We start from the raw sequence: 19,076 nt of genomic DNA, 5'->3' as shown, positions 1-19,076 counted from the left end.
CCAGTGGTGACTAGGGGTAAAATTGGCCGTAGAATCCAATTCCGAGGTTTGTTTGATGGTATCTTGAGGCTCATTGTGAGTAAGTATAGGTATAAGAAAAAAACTTTTGATTTTTCACTTTTCCGTCTACCACAACGCTCACTTTGACCTCAGGAATTTTTAAGGCAGATAGTTTAATCCAAGATCTACAGCAGATTCAGAACAAGGCTTCTGATTCTATGCAACAGGCTACAGAAAAGCAAGTGTTGTATTACAATGAACGACAACGGGACACCCCTGTTTTTTCACCTGGAGATCAGGTACTTCTTTCTTGCCGGTTTATCCAGACACGTCGACCAAACGCGTAGTTAGACTTCAAGCATTTAGGCCCGTTCTCAGTGGTAAAGATGGTTGGTGAACAAGCAGTTCAGCTTGATATTGCAGAACATTGCCCTAAGTTTCACCCAGTGTTTAATGTTTCTTTGTTAAAACCGTATAAAAACGCTTCTCTAAATCAATTTTGGGCAAATATGCCTTTGCCTGACAATCATCTATCACCGGTTGCTCAAATAGATTGGGATTTCTTTGCTGAGGTTTTAGATCATTGTTCAAAGAGAAAGGGATCTAATGAATACTTAATTTGTTGGAAAAGTTCTACCCTGGCTCATGATTGTTGGATTTCTTTAGGTGATATACCTGCCCAAACTCACAACCAACTAATCTTATTTCACCAGTCTTCCAATTCCGCTATACTGTTACTTCTAATGAGTAAAAGTTAAAGCATAGTTGTAAGAACTGGAAATACGTACTAGGTTATTAGATAATATTACATAAGAGTGACAAAGCTTAGAGAGAGAATATGGCTGACATTTGAGAGGAAAAAGAAGCTTATCATAGTTAGCAATAGGATTCCCGCAGAAACAGGATTACAATACTAGTGTATTTCCTAGGATCAATAGTTCTCTAATCTCATGATTCACTTGCATACTTTGTAGAGCTCAGACATTCACTAGTACCTATAAAGACCTCACAATGCGCGCATCTCAGTTGTTTTCTTTCTTATTGCACTATTTTTGTTTCTTTTCTTGTTTTTGAAATCCACATTGAAATATCTTCAATATTCTGTCTTGTGAAACCAATCTTCCAATCATTATCTGTTAGCTTGTCTGTGAGATATTCTGAAACACATTGTTTCTGGCTTGTCACGTAAATCGTAGTACCCTAGTTATTACAACAATACATCCGTTTATGTATTGAAAATTTTATGATTTCAACTTTGGATACCTTAATTTTCAATTGGTTTTCCTCTTATAGCACAATAACAAGTACCACAGATTTGGCATGTGCCACATTCTGAATAGATATCACTTTGCGGATGACATGTTTCTTGAATCAAAGGGTTGCAAGAATCGTCTGTTGGTAAGCTGTGAAGAACTGGGGATGATCCTGTAATCAATTTGGTAGAATAGGCTTTCAATATATAATACATGCTCTAGTCATTAAAATTGATAACAGAAGAATCATTCTTCTCAGCTCCGGGGCAAAGCAATTTTGACGTACCTTCATTGAGTAAAGATTCCACTTGGATGACAGAGCCATCCAGCTGGACAGATGCGCCCTGAACTGCTTGTGAGACGCACACAGCAGCAACCACCAGAGCTGCCAGGTTCATGAAAGGAGTTCGCATTGCAACTATGTGATGAACAGATTGTTATCAACAGCAATAAATCAGAGCTGGGTGAAATTGTAGTAGGCTAACGTTCTGAGAGACTTACGCAGATTTAGTTGGCAAGGATAAAAGGGTTATGTGGATACTAGGAGAAATTGCGGATGACGGACTTCAAATCACTTGTATAACTGTGTGATGGAAGGATGAAAATTGACCTTGATTAAAGCTGGCTTATGGGATGTTGATGCTTGGGGCTGCGGTAGGCAAAACTTACGCTGGTTTAGTGGACAAGGACAAAAGGGTTGATTGGACAATAGCGGGACATAATTGCTGACCTTGTGGCTCTATTTATATCCTCTTGTTTTCAAATGAGGTGGCCATGAAGCACCGCCACTTTCCAAAATGTGCGACACTTCGGTAAGCGAACTCATGCCAGCCCAGGTTGAAACTTATCTGGCACAATCACAAGCCAAAACTTGAAGAGGCGCTTCATGACAGTGTTTCATCATGTTCCTCGCCAGCCTTCCATGCAACTGGCTCTATAAGGCTCGGAAGCGGTTGAATGGAGCACGCGGATAAACCCTTTTGATTTCCATTTCCTTCCTCCTCCTCCTCCTCATGATTCTCTAGCTTAACTAAGTCCCACCCTCCTACGGGTGGAGTGGTAAAACACTGGTTGCATTGCACCGACTGGAGGGAGGGACTTACGCGCTAAACGGACTTACAGGCTGACAGCATTTGGTTTTTTGGTGGGGACTTTTTTGAAACTGCTCTCACCCATCCATTTCCTGTCCAATTTCATTATTGTTTGGATTTCTATGATGACCAAAGTCTTCTTTATCCATGTACTATACCCACCTATCCCCAACCTGTCTTCTTGATGTGCAATGTCCCTTGTAACATCATGAGTTTTGGATTCTGTACAGTGTGAACTTTGTAATATAGGATGAAGCAGACCACAGATAGTCACAAAAAATAGATCTGAGGGGTTCTGAAGGCCTCAAAAAATTCAGAAAAATTTGGAGAGATTCTCCTTGATCTTGGGAATCTTTTGTTCCCCCAAACCTTTGCTGCCCAATGGGAAAGGGTGAAGCCAGAAACGTTTGAAAAACAACATAATTCTGATTCTGTCAGCCCAAACTTGGACATTGGGTGTAAGTCCCTCCTTTGGAGGGTCCGTGCGGGACAGCGTCCCCCCTCAAATAGAGGGACTTTGTTAAGTTAGCCTGATTCTCAACTCGGGGAAAATTCATTACCCAATCGACTGATCCCTGGAATCTTCTTGATGTAAGTCTTATGTTTGACCCAAGTGCGGAAACAATTATCCTTCCCACTCCCGATTTATGTAGCTTCAGACCTGTTTTTTCCTTCTTGGTAATTGAGAAACACCATATACTCGCAGTGAGCTAAAGAGGCCGATCTTGGGAGGCCAACGAGGGAACAGAGAGAGAGAGGGGAGAGAAAACAACTATGCACCTGAGAAAGACCAGAGACTTGCAGTGAGCTAAAGAGGCCGATCTTGGGAGGCCAACGAGGGAACGGAGAGAGAGAGGGGAGAGAAAACAACTATGCACCTAAGGAGGTGCAGAAGGAGTTGGATCGGAGAAGGTGAGTGATTCATTGCATAGAGAGAACAAAGAAAGAGAGGAGACAGAAGAGAAAGGAAAAGGGGATTGATACCTGAGAAACACCAGAGACTTGCAGTGAGCTAAAGAGGCCAATCTTGGAAGGCCAACAAGGGAACGGAGAGAGAGAGGGGAGAGAAAACAACTATGCACCTAAGGAGGTGTGGAAGGAGTTGGATCGGAGAAGGTGAGTGAGGAAAAGAAAAGAGAAAGGGAAAGTCGGATATGTAGCTAGTCTAGATACAACGCATAACCTAATGTAATGATAAAGAAGGTTTGGCCCGCTTTTCCACCTCACACGCTTCGCCGCAGAAACCCCAAGTAGCCCCCTTCTGTCTTGTATTGTCACAGTAATCAGGCCCCACGGAAGCCGTTAGCTGCACTAGTAACCGGACAACGAGTCAGGATGATTTCCCAAATCTTTGACATTCTTGCTTTCGTACCTTGAACGTATTTTCCAGCCAGGGAAGGGTCCCATTGCCGGCCGACGCCTGCAAAACACGTAGAGAGCAAGGAATCGCACCCCCCGGCTGACGCAATTGTTAAAATGAGAAGAACTAAGAGTGATTTCAAGTTAGGCCAAGAACTGCAACTTGTTATGCGTAAATTAGAAACAAGCAGTTGCTCTTACCTAAGAGCAAGGGTACATTCAACTGAGGATTTTAGTTAAGGATAAGAGTAGGCCAATGAGAAAGGTGAATGAAGATTACACAAGAGTGTGATGCGCTGGTAGAGGCCTTTTAGGAGGATGATGGAGAATTAAAGCAAGCCGCGTAGTGCGGGGAAAGTCAAATTCAAGATTGTAGTAGAGGAGTGAATTAGGCCGATGACGGCGGGAGATTTAAGGTTGAGTTGGTAACAGAAATAGGCTAAGTTTTGTTAGGCTCCGGCTGGGATGTTGGTGATAAGAAACAGAGGAGAGTTAATTTCTGGAGGAAATTGGAGAAAAGAGAAGAAAGAAGGAAGGAAAAGAAGAAAGAGAGAAAGAAAGGAACAAAAGTGACTAGGACAAACCTGGGATGTTGGTGATAAGAAACAGAGGAGAGTGAGGAAAAGAAATGTTCACCGGCATCCCAGGGAGGGGGCTTTTAGAGAAGATGGAAACTACACTACAAGCATCAAAGGAAATATATGCTAATACTAAATACATATGCCTATAACATAACAAGGTTTGGTAGCAAGGCTGAGCGAGTGGATGATGAAGATACACAAGATTAGATTTTTGTCAGAAAAGACTTTTTAAGATTTTTATTGCTAAGTGTGAGCTGATGTAGATGTGACTGTAGAGAAAAGTGATAAGGGATGAATGGATGGGTTCAGCTTTTGGTGGCGAAGCGACTTCCTTTTATAGGCACAAGTCAGGCTACTGACTGGTTGTTGGTCCCAACAAATCGGGTATCCTTTCTCTCTGAGGTTTTCAGGGTTCAGGGGATGTAGACGCCGCACCTGGCCAAGTGTCAGGGTTAGAGGCTGAAACGTTGCCTGCAAAGGCTGCGGTAGGATTTGTATTTTATACACATGGTCAATTAGGGAACAAGGCTGGTTTTGTGTTACGCCAACAGCACTGGCTTTTCCATAAAGGACACTTACAGGACAGAACTTGGATAGCACTCTGTTTTGGAACTTGACAGCAATTGAGCTAACTTAACTAAGTCCCTCTATTGGAGGGGAGACGCTGTCCCTCAGGGACCCTCCAAAGGAGGGACTTATGCGCTATGTCAACCCCTTGGCAGTAGAGAATTAGAAAAATGTTGTTTTTCAATCCTCTCTGGACGCGCCATTTGTCACCAGGAAATAAAATTTTGGGGTAGCAAAATGTGCACAACATCATGGAGTTTCTTTGTACATATTTTACAAATTTTTCTGGGGCCTTGGGTGTCCTAACTTAACTAAGTCCCACCCTCCTACAGGTGGAGTGGTAAAACACTGGTTGCATTGCACCGACTGGAGGGAGGGACTTACGCGCTAAACGGACTTACAGGCTGACAGCATTTGGTTTTTTGGTGGGGACTTTTTTAAAAATGCTCTCACCCATCCATTTCCTGTCCAATTTCATTATTGTTTGGATTTCCATGATGAACAAAGTCTTCTTTATCCATGTACTATACCCACCTATCCCCAACCTGTCTTCTTGATGTGCAATGTCCCTTGTAACATCATGAGTTTTGGATTCTGTACAGTGTGAACTTTGTAATATAGGATGAAGCAGACCACAGATAGTCACAAAAAATAGATCTGAGGGGTTCTGAAGGGCTCAAAAATTTCAGAAAAATTTGGAGAGATTCTCCTTGATCTTGGGAATCTTTTGTTCCCCCAAACCTTTGCTGTCCAATGGGAAAGGGTGAAGCCAGAAACCTTTGAAAAATGACATAATTCTGATTCTGTCAGCCCAAACTTGGACATTGGGTGTAAGTCCCTCCTTTGGAGGAGGGAATTTGTTAAGTTAGTTGGGTGCCCCATGAAGTCCTTTTTTGTGACTGACAAGTGTCCACTTCATTGTGCATTCCACATTTTGCACTGTACAGAATCTGAAATTGATAATGTTACAGCCATGATTGCAGCTCAACCAGATGAGTTGAGGATGAGAAAATATAGTAGCAAGAATGGGACAGCTTAAGCCATCCCAGAGATGTAAATTAGAGAAAAAAAGGTTCAGAAACAAAGATGGCAGATTGATTTTAAAAAAGTCTCTGCCAAAAGTGCTAATTCTCTACTGCCGCGGGGTCGACATAGCCCGTAAGTCCCTCCTTCGCTTCGCTCCCCCGAGGAGGGAATTAGCTAAGTTAGGCAATTGAGGCACTTACAGAACCTTCCACCATGAACTTGTTCCGGATTTCGTCCTCGCCGTCTCAACCTGTCTCATCGGTTGAACGGGTGTTTACTATTTCCTCTACCGGTCTTCCATCAGTTTCCACGTCTGTTTTCGTCCTCCTTCTCTTGCCGATTCCAGAAGGGCAGACCCGCGTAACGGAAGGGACGGGCGTTCAGATAAGGTGAAACGTGACGAAATTCGGGCGGAGTTTGCAAAACTTGTGGACCTCTGGCAGATCTACCAGACCTAAACCCTTGACTTTCGTCAAAACAACCGAGCTATACATTGAGCCCACCAGAACCTCTCGTGAGCCGAAGAGACAGGTTGCGCTGGACTCGGAGGTACTGCGCGCCGTGCCCCAGAAATGAGAATGCCGGGACACCAGTTAAACTTAAAGAAGAAAGTGACGTTGGCTACGTTGTGAGTCGTTGTCTGCTCTGTCATCAATGATTGTCTACCCGGGCGTGGCGCGCTCCAGAGCGCAATACTTTTTGCATGGAATGAGAGGCACATGCGACAACCCACCCCTGGACCCTGGTGCGAGCTTAACCAAGCCTCCCCGAAGGAGAGGGTTATTCCGTTCTGATAGCCTCCCTTTTTTCATCACTCAACGTGTGCTCAATCCGACAACAAGCAGCATGAACATGTGAACAATTGTTGGTTAAAAAATACGGTTATTACCCATTCACAGAGAGCCCATGGACTTGGCTGTAGCTTCAGCGAAGGGCAATCGCTGTCGGCTATCACTTGACCCATCAACTTGGCCTCAGGCCGTCTGATTTGCTCTCCACGACGGCTTCAGACCATCGGCCGAGCCGTTCATGCGGCCTGCTCTCACCGATGGTTCTACTGCACCTGCCGAATGGAACCCTGTTTGTGACCATGCTTCTGGCCGCCGGCTTAACCTTCACGATGGCCAATCGATCCTAACGAGCTGGCGGAAGTCTTAAGGTCTGCACAACCCATGCTTATCGTCCCGGCGTCGTTCGGGCTGGATGCCCTGCTCGCCGGCCTGCCCTTACTTCGAGAGCCCCGCCTCGGAAAACAGTTGCTGGAGCGCATTTCCATCGGCCACGCGCCGGGCTCGGCTGCAGCTCGCGTCTTTAAGGACTTGCGCATCTACCGGACGGAAGCGCCCAACTGAACTGGGGAATTGCTACGCTGACTGACTGGACCGCCCTTCTGCAGCAGCCGCCTGTCGGGTCCCACCACCGCCCATTCCGGTTCACCGCGCCGGCGCGTGGATCCAGGCCGAAGATCGCCGCCGTTATCTGGAGCTGTGGGGCCAGCGGGAAGAGGAAAGGGGCCATGTGCAGCCACCACGCAATGCTCCATTTGATCGTCTCCTTTTGGCACCAGAAACTCGACTGTGGGCCGGATGAACGGGCGATTGGCCTGCTCCCTTTTTGTAAATTCTAGACAGAAATGGACCTGGGATTCGAGCAGTATAGCTTTATGGGACAAAAATTGTACCGTGTAAATGATCTCTGACGACAACAACGACTTCTCAAGCAAACACACCTGCGGTGGAAAGCGCAGTTGTGTTGATTTTAGATTTAGTTATGGATTCGGGTGAAGGACGCGTGTAAGAGCACAATGATTTAGTCTCTTCTTCACGGGTTGATAGTGTAAACGCGTGTAAATTTTATTTCAAGCTAACCTTTATGGGACAAAAATTGTACCGTGTAAATGATCTCTGACGACGACAACGACTTCTCAAGCAAACACACCTAACATGAAAACAAAAGAAGGAGGGAAAAAGATAAGGACAAATAAGCAATGAACAATGAGACAGTAATAAGATGATATGTAGAAATAAAGGAGTTATTTTATATTAGTGCATACCTGCGGTGGAAAGCGCAGTTGTGTTGATTTTAGATTTAGTTATGGATTTGGGTGAAGGACGCGTGTAAGAGCACAATGATTCTGGATGGATGATGAAAAGGGAAAACAAAGATAAAAGGAAGTTGGATAAAATTATTGTTAGTTGTTGTTGACGAGTTGTTGAGGTTTGAGTGATGTCTTTGAGGAAAGTTTGTGCTTACTAGTCTCTTCTTCACGGGTTGATAGTGTAAACGCGTGAAGAAAAGACTAGCAAGCTTGGGGCGGGATGAATTTGCTTTTTGGCGTTGGAATCCTGATATCATGAGGGTTAGGTTAATGTTTGGTATATTCAAGATGCGAGTGAGAATTGGAATGTTGGCTGCGTATTCATAATGAGTAGCGGATTTAGGCGCGCATTTCCTGCGTATTCATAATGAGTAGCGGATTTAGGGGCGAATTTCATGTAACTCAACACTTTTTGGCATGTCATGGACTGGTTATCTTTATTCGCCTCATGGACCCAGGGGGTGATACTCAGTGCGCTACACAGGACTCCAAACTATCGTCCTGTTCTCGATTTCCACAGGAAGTTCGAGCCTCGCCGAAGAGATTGCCGAGAGGAGGATCACCTCCTTGCAGATCGCCCCTCCTTCAGCCGCCTTCTTGGCGAAGTCTCCGCTGCTGGACGACGCCCGTCATGACTTGAGTAGGAGCGGCGGGGCACCAGTGGCTCCGGACATTGTGGAAACAGTGTTGAAGAGATGCGGCTTTCTGAGATCAAGTTTGTGGGTTTGTGAAGAGTGCTCCATTCCGTTCAAGATGTGGGTGGCGGATGACTGGCCAGGAAGGAAGTGCGTCTCGCCAGGGTTACGGGCTATCAGAAGCTGGCCATGTGGTTAACCAACTCGGCGCAACGACGTCTAGTGACCTTCTGCCCCAATCGGGTACGGTAGACAAGCTCTCACCACGTAGCAGTCCAAGATACATTTTCGTCGGATGCATGCTTTCTTTTTGTTTACTTTTTGTGTCATGATTTATATTATCAGAAGGCCATAGCCTTGTTACATGTCATCGGAAATCAAAAGAATCCTCGTGAGAACCACATCAAAGTTTACAAATGTCCAGCACAAAAAATTGCAAGGGTTGCTTGTTGATGATTGCGAATCAATCAACCAAGGAGTTGAAGAGGGGAAATAGGTAGAGAGTCGAGAGCGGAGCGGATGAATTCATCGGGATTTTTTCTTTCCGTCACGAGTATAACAATGAAGATCAGCCATTTCTTGATGCGTCTTAGAGCGCGTCTGCAGGTAAAATGAAAGAGGGAGTCAGTTTTGGCACTCTACTCGAGTCAAAGCAAGCCCAATCCCATTGATGGACGCACATATTTGCTAATCTCTTCCGGTTCACGGATACAGCAGTACCTTTCCGGTGGGGCTACGTCGGCAACCTTCAGGTCCTTGCAGGTATAGCGATCGTCGAATAGCCATGTGGCATCCATCACTATCCGAAAACAAGTTTGTGGGGAATTTTAAAGGTAAGACAATCAGCAGACATCCCAACCCATTGCCAGCTTCGTAACGCACCAATGTAGTTTTTATTAATCAAGCGCGGCTTCAAATATTCGGGCACCTTATGGGGATCGGTCAGTAGATCGATTGGCTTCACACAGACGCCTTGGACCGAATCTGGTTCCGAGCCGTCGTTGCATCGGAAGCGGGAGTAAGCCGCCGGGCTGTGGACGACGAGCAGGATCCAAAGCTTCGCGAGATGCATGGGGCGACCAGTGGGGACTGTGGAAGGGGAAAGGGATTGGGATGGGGAGACGACAGCCCGATGGCCGTCGACGTTTATCTTCAAGCGCCAGTCCGCCCTCCCAGAAAAAAGGGAGGTTGGCACCGCGATGTCGCTGCTGGCAACGGGCACCAAGGGAAAGCGGCCTCCAAAGGGTCTCCTCCCCCCTTGCGTTCATATCGAGGCTTTCTAAAAAAAACATGTGAACCATTACCAGGGCCGGATTGCCAGACCCAGGTTTTTGCGGGTCGGCCTCTCTGTGAGACATGAGCTCGCCCGGGGGGCAGTTTTACATACTGAGTGAAGGGCTCCACTGCTAACTTAGCTAATTCCCTCCTCGGGGGAGCGAAGCGACCTCCGAACGGAGGGTCCCTGCGAGCTTAACTAAGCCTCTCCGAGGAGGCGCCAAGCGTCTCCGAAGGAGAGGCTTAGGACTAATGTCCCATATTTGGCCTGAGGCTGACGGGGTTTTTCAATGAAAATGTGTGATTTTGTGTTTACAACTTTCCTACAACTTGGTATCACCTCATAATCCAAATCCCAGTTGGCCATGTCTAGCCCTTGATCTCAGCTGTCTTGTACATGTTTTTTCAAGTAAATTCATCAAGAACTGGCCGCTCAGCAGTCATTCTTGTAAGGGCATTTTCTGAGCAATGTGACAGACCCGCCGGGCCATTTGCAGGTCAAGTTCAGACACTTTCTCACGGTTTAACTTTCAGCCTTGCAAGGCCTCGCAAGCCATGCTTTTACAACAATTTTTTTTTTCAAGGGATGGGGGTAGGTGTTGTGTTAAACACACCAGAATATGTAGAAAGAAAAACTGATTCTAATGGTGCCAGAGGCTGTGAAGAAATCCGATGGGTATACGGTGATATGGGGGATATAAGGAATTTTTAGATGTTTGGCTGGGCAGCCTCAGGCCAAACATCGGACATTAGGCACAAGTCCCTCCATCAAGCGGGAGGGTGCTCGCGCCCCGCGAGCACAGGGAGGGACTTGTGTTAAGTTCGGGGTCCCTGCGGGGCGGCGTCCCCCCTCCTGTTACAGAGGGACTTATATAAGTTAGGCTCCACTGGCCCTCCTGATAACCCTTTCATTGTCTTGCAGTGCACTGGGCAGTAGCGCGGAGATTGTCCCACATACTATGGTGGCAGGTCGTGCGCCATTGACTGACAGACAGCCACCGGGACGGTCAAAAGAGAGAGCAAAAAGACTCTGAATTGAAAAAAGCACATCCACTCATGCAGAAGTAAGCAGTGGAAGACCCCCCGTTGCCCATGTACACAGGAGGGATGGTCTAGCAGGACATTCTAACCCATTGGATGCAGCTTGATAAGTCAACCTCGACCAATTTTCTCCAGCAGATCAAGGCTCGGCCCATCCGACTCCAACACATTTCTAGCCCAGACCTCATGGATACCACACCCCCCTCTCACACAAAACACACGCCGGAGGCCGGCAGCGAGGGGGCCTGTGAGTCGAAGCCGAGCTGCGCACACCCGGCCCGCACGACGCAACCATGCGCACAACAAGGATGCTCTTCTTTCATGGGAGGGGGCAATACACATGCTTGTTTGTTTTTTGAGAGAGAGTGAGAGAGAGAAGGCGTCCGTTGGGCCGGGCGGACGAGAGCGGGCGGCCGGGAAGCGGCCGTCGAGCGGGTCACGCCGCGATGGGCCCGAACCACCAAATCCTGCACGCCGATCCGCACGCAATGGGAGTCAGTCAAGCAGGCCGCTGGGGAGGGGGAAGCAAGGATGGAAGGGGGCGGACCGGACTTCGCCGTCGTCGCCGCCGCTGATGATCTTGTCGTCGGTGAGCTTGACCGCGGAGACCGCGCCGCGATGGCCGACGAAGGTGTGGACGCACTTGCCGGTGAGCCGGTCCCAGATCTTGAGCGAGCGGTCGTGGGAGGCACTGGGACGGATGGGTCAGCGACTGGGAGGAAAAGAAGAGAGAGAGGGAGGGAGAGCGGGCACCTGACGATGCGCAGCTTGTCGGCGTCGATGCTCCAGACGCCCTGGATGTGGCCGAACAGGGTCCGTTCGCAGGAGCCCTCGACGCGGACCTCTGCGCCGTCCTGGTCCAATGGGGCCCGGGCGATGGTCGATGAGGTTGGTGGTGGTGGAGGGGGGACGGGGAGGAGGAAGCGGATGGTCCAGAGCTTGAGACAGTTGTCCAGGGAGCCCGAGATGAGCGTGTCTGGCTGGTCGATCCCGGGCGAGCTGAGCAGCGAGAGGGACTGGACCTGGGCCACATGGCCGTGGAGGACCTTGAGGGTCTGGCGGGCGGCGAGGTTCCAGAGCCGGACGGTGCCGTCGTCGGAGCCCGAATAGAGCAGCTTGAAGGGCGCGGCGCCGGGCGGAGCGGACTTGGTGTCGAGGCGGACGGTGTTGACCCATTCGGTGTGGCCGCGGAGGACGAAGCCGGCGCCGGAGGAGAAGTCCCAGATGCGGATCGAGCCATCCGCGGAGCCCGAGGCGAGGAGCTGGTGGTCGAAGTGCAGACAGGTCACGGGCGCGTTGTGGCCGAGGATGGTCCGGGAGCATTCGCCGGTCCGCCAGTTCCAGATCTTCAGCGTGTGGTCCATGGCCCCGGAGATCAGCTTGTGGGAGTCGAACTGCAGACACTTGATCCCCCGCGCATGCCCGTGCAGCACCTGCACACACTCCTGCCGGTCCACGTTCCAGATCCGTATCGTCCGGTCCCAGCTCCCCGTCATCAGGATCGGGAAGCTCGGCGACGTCAGGTCTTCCTCGAACTGCAGACAGGTGATCGAGTCCGTGTGCCCCGTTAGTACGCTCTCCACGTAGCTCCCCTTCCGCCAGTTGCGCTCCAGTGCCAGGCGTTCTGTGTAGACCGACTTCCAGGGCTTGGTTGAGTCATCGATCGATGCCGGGGATGAGGGCCGGGTGGGGATGGACAGTTGTTTCTGTTTCTGTTTCTGTTGCGGCTCCGGCTGTTGCGGTTCAGACGGTGGCTGTTGCTGTTCAGAGAGTGGTGGTGGTGGTGGTGGTGGTGGTTGGGATGAGGGGGGCAGGAGGAAGGTGGAGGATGATGATGCTATTGGAGGGGATGGGTTGGGATCGGAGGACCTGGCTCGCTGGGTCTGGGTCTGTTGCTGCTGATGCGAGCTGGGGAGGGAGGGGGATCGCTTGCGCTTCTGCATCGAGGGGAGGCCCCAGCCGCATTTCTGGCAGGTGCGTTCGATGTGTTGCTGGCACATCTCGCGCCAGAGGAGGTCGTCGTCGGCGAGTTTCTTCCAGAGCTTGCTGACCTGGGCGGCCCTTCCGAGGCTGAATGCGTCGAAGTAGGAGAGGATCCGGAGGCTGAGTTCCTTGGGGAGCCGGCTGAAGGGGTCCGTCCGGCAGGCCGCGCGGAGCGAGTCGGTCAGGAAGGTGAGCTGGGAGGGGCAGCAGATGGTGAGCAGGCCGGTGAGGATGAGTCTCCGGCGGTGGCCGTTGGATGCGCTGAAGATGCTCCAGACGGTGTTGACGGCCTCCTGGTCGGTCTGGGTGAGCTTCTCGATCGCCTCCTGGAGGGCCCTGTTGGTGCCCTCGTTGGCCATCCGCTGGTGGCGTGGGCATAGCTTGGCACAGTCCCCCCCGCCGGGCAGTCCGCTGGAGATGCCCAGCCGGGGCCTGCTGCTGGCTGGTGCTGCTGCTGCTGCTGCTGCTGGCCGGTCGGTGACTCCGAATGCGTTGACGTTGTAGGCTGGGCTGAATGGCTGCTGCTGCTGTTCGCGGGGGAAGTCGAATGGGTTTGGGTTGAGGAGGAAGTCCTGCTGGGCCATTTCCGGGGTGCTTGGCTGCAAAACGGGAGGCTGGGCGAGCAGACAGCCAGACAGCCGCCGGGCGGGCTTGGCCCGGCACGCGGCCCGGCCCAGAGAGCTGTTTCACTAGCCCAGCTCACAATGCCTCCCTACCTCCCAAAATTGGCCAGCCAAGAGTGGGTTTGGGGCCTACTGAACATCTCCTGAAACCTTTTGTGTGGTTATGAGCTCATTGGAAAAAGAAGATCTTGAAGAAAAGAATACTGTTTGTGCTATATCTCCATCACTTTTTCTCATGCATAGAACAAACCAGGAAAGTGGCACATGAGTCAGGTAAATAGTAACACCACATCAGGACCTGGGTCTTATGGAATCACAGTACGGCACTCTGTAGGAAGTGCCACAAATCCCCCCCTGGTGAATAGCCATCCATCTTGGCTTTCCTCAAAGTGAGGATTGGGGACATTTGCCAAGGAATATCAACCACAGCTTGGAGAGCCTGGTTCCTGTGCAATCAAATTAAATTCCACACTGTTTTCCCCAGGCAGTTCAATACATGATACAGCCCAATATACCCCAAAAACACAAAGTTTGAAGGGACAGCAAAGCGGAACCTCCAGGGATGTGAGTACCAGCCAAAGATGCGGGGCAGAATGTGACCAGTCTCATAGTTAACAAAGCGCATGCATGGGGCCCTTCAGGAACAGGGTCAAAACTGGAACGGCAAGAAATGCCCAGCAAAAGCTCATCAGAAGATCTGAATCTCTCAGTGCAGTTGGGAAACATGAGTTCCAAGTTCATCATTCAGAGGCTTGCACTTTGCGCCAGCCCAGAGCAGCGGACTTGTGTTAATTTAGGGGGGACTTGCGGTGTGGCTTAGAGTGTTGCACTCTAATTCTGTCCTGTTGGCCTATTAAACTATCAAGACACTCAAGTCTAAAAACAAAACAAAAAATTAAACAACGAGGGGTGATGAATATGTACGAAGTCAAACAATTGGCAAAATTAACGGAGCAGAAGTCGATGAGATATGCATGCAAGGATTTCCGAACAAATCACTGGATTCACATTGATTATAGAGGCAAGAGTGGTCGAAACGGAGGAGCAGTCATGCGGCCTAATAATAGTAGTACCAGCAACTTGGGGCATTGGGGTTCTGGGTGCAAAGATCTCTACAAACAGGCGCAATCGAAGAAACGAAAATAAATAAGTCATCAAGACTGGTGATCTGAGAGAGATCGTGATTGGGTGAGAGATGGTGACTGGGAGAGACGTACATGTCATTGATCCTGTTCGCAGGAGCCCCCGTATTCTTGTACTTCGGAGGTATCCTCGTTTGTACCAACGATGGTTGACTGGCCATGGCCGGAGGGTATTGTGATTCGCCGAATCCACTTCCTCCGGGACGATGATTCAAAGACTCGCCAAGCGATGATCGGACACCATATCTGCTCAAGTCGGGAGGAATCCAAGAACAGAGGATAGGGGATGGTTAAAACATGATTTGCAGCGATTCAGCAGAATGCAATGTGCTCGACGCACGGCATGCCAGGAATGAAACCATCGATCTGGCCGCCCAGGTTGAGTGCGCCCATCGAGCCCAGGATGGGCAGGTCGAGCTGCACGCTCAGGTCCAGGCCGTTGCCGGATCTCCGCGCGAGTGCGCTGGGGCCGGTGCTCGGATGACGACGGGACACGGCAGCGGCGCGGTGGCCAGCGGCCCCGTCGAGCGAATAACCCGACGAGTGGGGCGAGGTCGGCAGAGCGTCCACCTGCATGGACACGAAGAGGCCTGAGGGGAGGCGTAGAAAAGCGGCATGTCGTCGTCAGTGTGCTGCCTCCGGAGGACAGAGCCTTTTCTCGCCCTGATGAAAGCGGGGGACTCAACAAAGTGAGACAAGAAGCAGAGTGCGAGCAGGACGAGAGAGAGTGATCATCATCAACCGGCTTCCGGGCGTGTGGTGACTGGTGTGCAGTGAAGGGAATGTGCAAGAGAGAGTGTGTGTGTCCTGCCGGATGGTGGCTGTGCACAAGCAAGAAATGCCGGTAGAAGAAGCAGATGGCGGAGTGCCGGGCGGGAGCTCGTTGGGTTCATTCCGTTTTATTGCTGATGCTGGGTGAAGGTGTCCTGATTGATAGGCTGGGATCACAAACCCGTCAAACACCACAGAACACAATTCATCTTTGCACATCTTTCCCCCCCAAATCAAACAATGGAAGACTTCCCGTAGGATCTGCGCCCCCCGTACAGACTAAAATTTCACAGATCTAAACCTTACTGGCTGGTGAAAAGTGATTGAGATCAAGTTCTCACCACCCAGTAAGGTTCAACCTGGCCTGACAGATCTGGCTTTTTAGATCCAATATTCTCATGAACGTAATATTTCAAAACCTCTTGTCCGATTGGTGCGTCCGCAGCATCAATACAAATTCATTGGTGAATTCCGCTATTATGCAAAAACTAATGCGTGCCAAGAAGGGTGTGACGGAAAGTCACGTCAGACTGTCAGTGAGCACTGTCACCGATTCCCTCAATAAAAACTTGATCAGGCATTTTTTGTGATGGATGATGCGTTTAGTGAGTGATGAGGGTGAACGGATCTTCGAATGCGAACGTCAACGGTCCTTGCTGAGGGGAGTCTGCTGACCGCAACACACTTTGCTGATGACAGTTAAAAGTTGACTGACGGGGGCTCTGATTAGTGAACAGTGCTTGTATTCTTTGCGGGCGTGATCCCTCAGCAGAAACTCATGACCTCTCATTGATCAGCAGGCTAGCCTTGGCTGTTGGGAAACATAAATTTTACTCCTGATCGTACAGCGGATAAGCAAACTCAACAGCTGGGATAAATCCGAAGGAAAACTGCTATTGGCAAACCGAACAGCAATACTTGAGGGGAAAATATCCTGAAAATTCCCACAAAAAAAAATCAAAGGGAGCTATCTAGAGAGAGAGAAAGAGTGACCAAAAAAGAAGAATGGTCCTCTGTCCTAATAATAGCAACTTGGGTAACCCATGTCCCATGTACAAAGATCGCTGTAAGAGTAAAAGGCGGGATCCAAGAAAAAAAGGGAGTCATCAAGACTGGTCTGAGGGATAACGATTGGTGAAAATAGAGAGAGAGACATACATGCCCAGCCCCTGAGGAGGGATCCCGGGAGTCTTAGGAGTACTATTGGGGGGGTCCCTCGTTCTTGCGGCTGCCGGTTGACCACCTATGATCGGAAAGCCTGGACGATTGTACAAAGACCCGGGAAACAGCGATCCTACGACATTCCTATGTGGTCAAGTCGAAGGTATACAAAGAAAAAAAAAAAAGATGGGGATGGGTTAAAACTGATTCATAGCAATTTAAAATAATAGAGTGATCGACTCACGGAATGCTAGGAATGACGTTATCGATCAGGCGGGCCAGGCTGGAGCCACCCAGCGAGCCGGGCAAAGGCAGATCGAGCTGCACCCCCACGTCCACGCCATTGGTGGCTCTCCGTTCGAGTGGTTCCGGCTGACTCGGCGTTGCAAGCCTGTCCAGGCCGCCATCCCCGCCTTGACGTCCGGCCGTGCTGTGGCTCGTGCCCGGATCACGGCGGGAAACGAGAGCAGCAGGGTGGCCAGCGGGCTCAGCGAGCGTGTGGCCCGGGTGCTCGTCGAGCGAAATCGGCACAGATCCAGTCTTCATGAACACGGAGAGATCTGATCGGACGTTTGTGAAACCAGCGTATCATCGTCAGTATGCGGAGTCCCGTGAACGGAATTAGCCACTTCTTCTCTTGAGGAAAGCGGTCCACTCAACAACAAAGTGAAACAAGAAGCAGGTTGCGGAGAGGACTAGATGGCGTTATCATGGTAGTCTGTCTTCGAAGCTGGTGGTGTGCAGCCAAGGTGATAAGAGAGAGTCGAGATGGTGGCTGTGCGCGAACAGGAGAAGTCGTGAGACCCTGAGAGAGCTGCTTAAAGGCCCGTTCCGAGATGCAGAGTCTAGATGGGAAACTTTGGATGGGGCTTTTGTTCAATATTTGATGACGGCGTCATGAGAATGTTTGACAGGCTGGAATCACAAACCCGTCAAACACAACAGAACGCAATTTGTCATTCCAGATTTTCCCCATACCAAACATATGTATTTTGCGACTGGCATGTCCGCGACCGCAGTGCATGATGCAAAAGTCCCGCTTGACAAAATCCAGGCTGAAATGCCAGAAAAGAAGTGGTCAAGAAATGCCGGAGCAAGAGGTGCCGCCGCCGGGGTTACATAGTCTGTCAATGATCGGGACGGGAAGTCGGGGCGTGTGAGTGTCAAGTGAGCACTGAACAGTGAATATGGGTAGGCGGGACGGTGTCCCCCCTCCTACAGAGGAACTTGAATACGATCAGACTCCGCCGAAAGAAATTGGTTGCCGGGCTGTAATTGAACATAAGTTTCGTATAAACACTCCGGCAAGAGATAACTGGGAGCGTCCGCTGTCAACCCATGGAGCTGCATCCAGAAAGGCGTGTTTATCTTTTCCGACTACAGCATTGAAGAAGTTTGACCCTCCAATGGAATCCGAATCGGCAAGACTAAGCATGGCTTCGAAACCCACCATGTTTTTCAAGTACCCATGAGTTTGTGGTAAGGAGTTCAAACAATGATGAATCCACAGGGCAATTTTAGAATATGTATAAATTTCAGCGTCCATATGTTTTTCGCAGTCTTGTACAATTCTCGGGGATAGATTGACAAAGTCATGTCGGCCTTCTAGTGACAACCCCAGCGGTTTGGGTCCCACAAGCAAAGATCTCTATATGGCAAACGTGTCCATGGGATGAGACGAAAAGCGAGAAACAAATCTTGTTATCAATTGATTCAGAGAAAGAGTGGAAACTGTCCTCAAGATTACTGACATTTCCACGGCAGCAGGTTCACCGAAAATATCGAATGTGCCCAGCCCATGGGGGAGTGTAAAAGTAGTAGTATTTGCCGAGCCCTTACTGTCCTTGGATGGCGGAGTAGAAGTATAATTTGACGAGTCTCGAGTGTCCTTCGAGGGTACAGAGGGATGATTTGACCAGTTTACTTTTTCCTTGGGTACAGAGTATGCATTTATCTTTGAAGCAACGAGACCTGTTCATCAGTGGATCAGAGGAATGCGAGGTGGACAGTGGTCAGTGTTACGATCCAGAGTGCCAGTTAAGTCGCCTTGTATGCAAGTCACCATGAGCTGACAGAAAGATCCAACGATGAGAGCCACTAAGCTAGGTGTAAGAGATCGAAAAAACATTGCAAAGGAGAGACTGCAGGTGCGATAAGAATAGCAAAAAGTCGTGTAAGACAAGTTCTGGGCGGTCATCCGGTCCAGTCTATCACTGTCTTTTTATTGCATTTCATGGGCACATCGTGTGTCACTCAGGAGAGGAACACGCTCTGGATCCGGAACAGACTGCCGAGGATTGCCGTATCCTTCCGGTGCCCGGCAGCTGCCAAAAGAATTTCCTGATACGTTTTTTAAAGTCGCAAGCTTCCACTGGATCAAACAGGATTAAACAAAAATGTGTTGGAGCCTTGTCCAAACCTTTTGAATGAGCCTGTGAGCATCCCTTCGAACCTCATCGCACTCGTTGAA

At 49.6% G+C, this 19,076-nt stretch overlaps 7 protein-coding genes across 7 annotated transcripts; 2 read left to right on the top strand and 5 right to left on the bottom strand.

Moving 5' to 3' along the window:
* Positions 1-6,783: 6,783 nt before the first annotated feature.
* PtA15_13A362 (uncharacterized protein) lies at positions 6,784-7,015 on the top strand (the record flags this gene model as incomplete). Its single annotated transcript, XM_053162552.1, has 2 exons — positions 6,784-6,820; positions 6,888-7,015. The coding sequence occupies 2 exons, from the start codon at positions 6,784-6,786 to the stop codon at positions 7,013-7,015; spliced, it is 165 nt and encodes a 54-aa protein (XP_053026517.1).
* Positions 7,016-7,049: 34 nt separating this feature from the next.
* On the top strand, positions 7,050-8,862 carry PtA15_13A361 (uncharacterized protein; the record flags this gene model as incomplete). The annotated part of the gene is made up of 4 exons (XM_053162551.1): positions 7,050-7,184; positions 7,274-7,454; positions 8,448-8,661; positions 8,754-8,862. 4 exons carry the CDS (start codon positions 7,050-7,052, stop codon positions 8,860-8,862), a joined length of 639 nt encoding a protein of 212 aa, XP_053026516.1.
* A 273-nt stretch (positions 8,863-9,135) lies between these two features.
* Positions 9,136-9,682, bottom strand: PtA15_13A360 (uncharacterized protein; the record flags this gene model as incomplete). Its single annotated transcript, XM_053162550.1, has 3 exons — positions 9,136-9,210; positions 9,291-9,409; positions 9,493-9,682. The coding sequence occupies 3 exons, from the start codon at positions 9,680-9,682 to the stop codon at positions 9,136-9,138; spliced, it is 384 nt and encodes a 127-aa protein (XP_053026515.1).
* Positions 9,683-11,362: 1,680 nt separating this feature from the next.
* Positions 11,363-13,493, bottom strand: PtA15_13A359 (uncharacterized protein; the record flags this gene model as incomplete). The annotated part of the gene is made up of 6 exons (XM_053162548.1): positions 11,363-11,393; positions 11,474-11,617; positions 11,680-11,780; positions 11,949-12,572; positions 12,801-13,271; positions 13,392-13,493. The coding sequence occupies 6 exons, from the start codon at positions 13,491-13,493 to the stop codon at positions 11,363-11,365; spliced, it is 1,473 nt and encodes a 490-aa protein (XP_053026514.1).
* Positions 13,494-14,589: 1,096 nt separating this feature from the next.
* On the bottom strand, positions 14,590-15,412 carry PtA15_13A358 (uncharacterized protein; the record flags this gene model as incomplete). The annotated part of the gene is made up of 4 exons (XM_053162547.1): positions 14,590-14,644; positions 14,750-14,920; positions 15,015-15,264; positions 15,361-15,412. 4 exons carry the CDS (start codon positions 15,410-15,412, stop codon positions 14,590-14,592), a joined length of 528 nt encoding a protein of 175 aa, XP_053026513.1.
* Positions 15,413-16,463: 1,051 nt separating this feature from the next.
* On the bottom strand, positions 16,464-17,318 carry PtA15_13A357 (uncharacterized protein; the record flags this gene model as incomplete). The annotated part of the gene is made up of 4 exons (XM_053162546.1): positions 16,464-16,509; positions 16,604-16,750; positions 16,851-17,166; positions 17,267-17,318. 4 exons carry the CDS (start codon positions 17,316-17,318, stop codon positions 16,464-16,466), a joined length of 561 nt encoding a protein of 186 aa, XP_053026512.1.
* Positions 17,319-18,254: 936 nt separating this feature from the next.
* PtA15_13A356 (uncharacterized protein) lies at positions 18,255-18,803 on the bottom strand (the record flags this gene model as incomplete). Its single annotated transcript, XM_053162545.1, has 2 exons — positions 18,255-18,577; positions 18,680-18,803. 2 exons carry the CDS (start codon positions 18,801-18,803, stop codon positions 18,255-18,257), a joined length of 447 nt encoding a protein of 148 aa, XP_053026511.1.
* Positions 18,804-19,076: the final 273 nt, after the last annotated feature.

This window comes from Puccinia triticina, chromosome 13A, assembly GCF_026914185.1.
Source record: "Puccinia triticina chromosome 13A, complete sequence".
NCBI lineage: Eukaryota > Fungi > Basidiomycota > Pucciniomycetes > Pucciniales > Pucciniaceae > Puccinia > Puccinia triticina.
The sequence above is the reverse complement of the archived record's forward strand: the minus strand, read 5'-3'. Positions and strand labels throughout refer to the sequence as shown.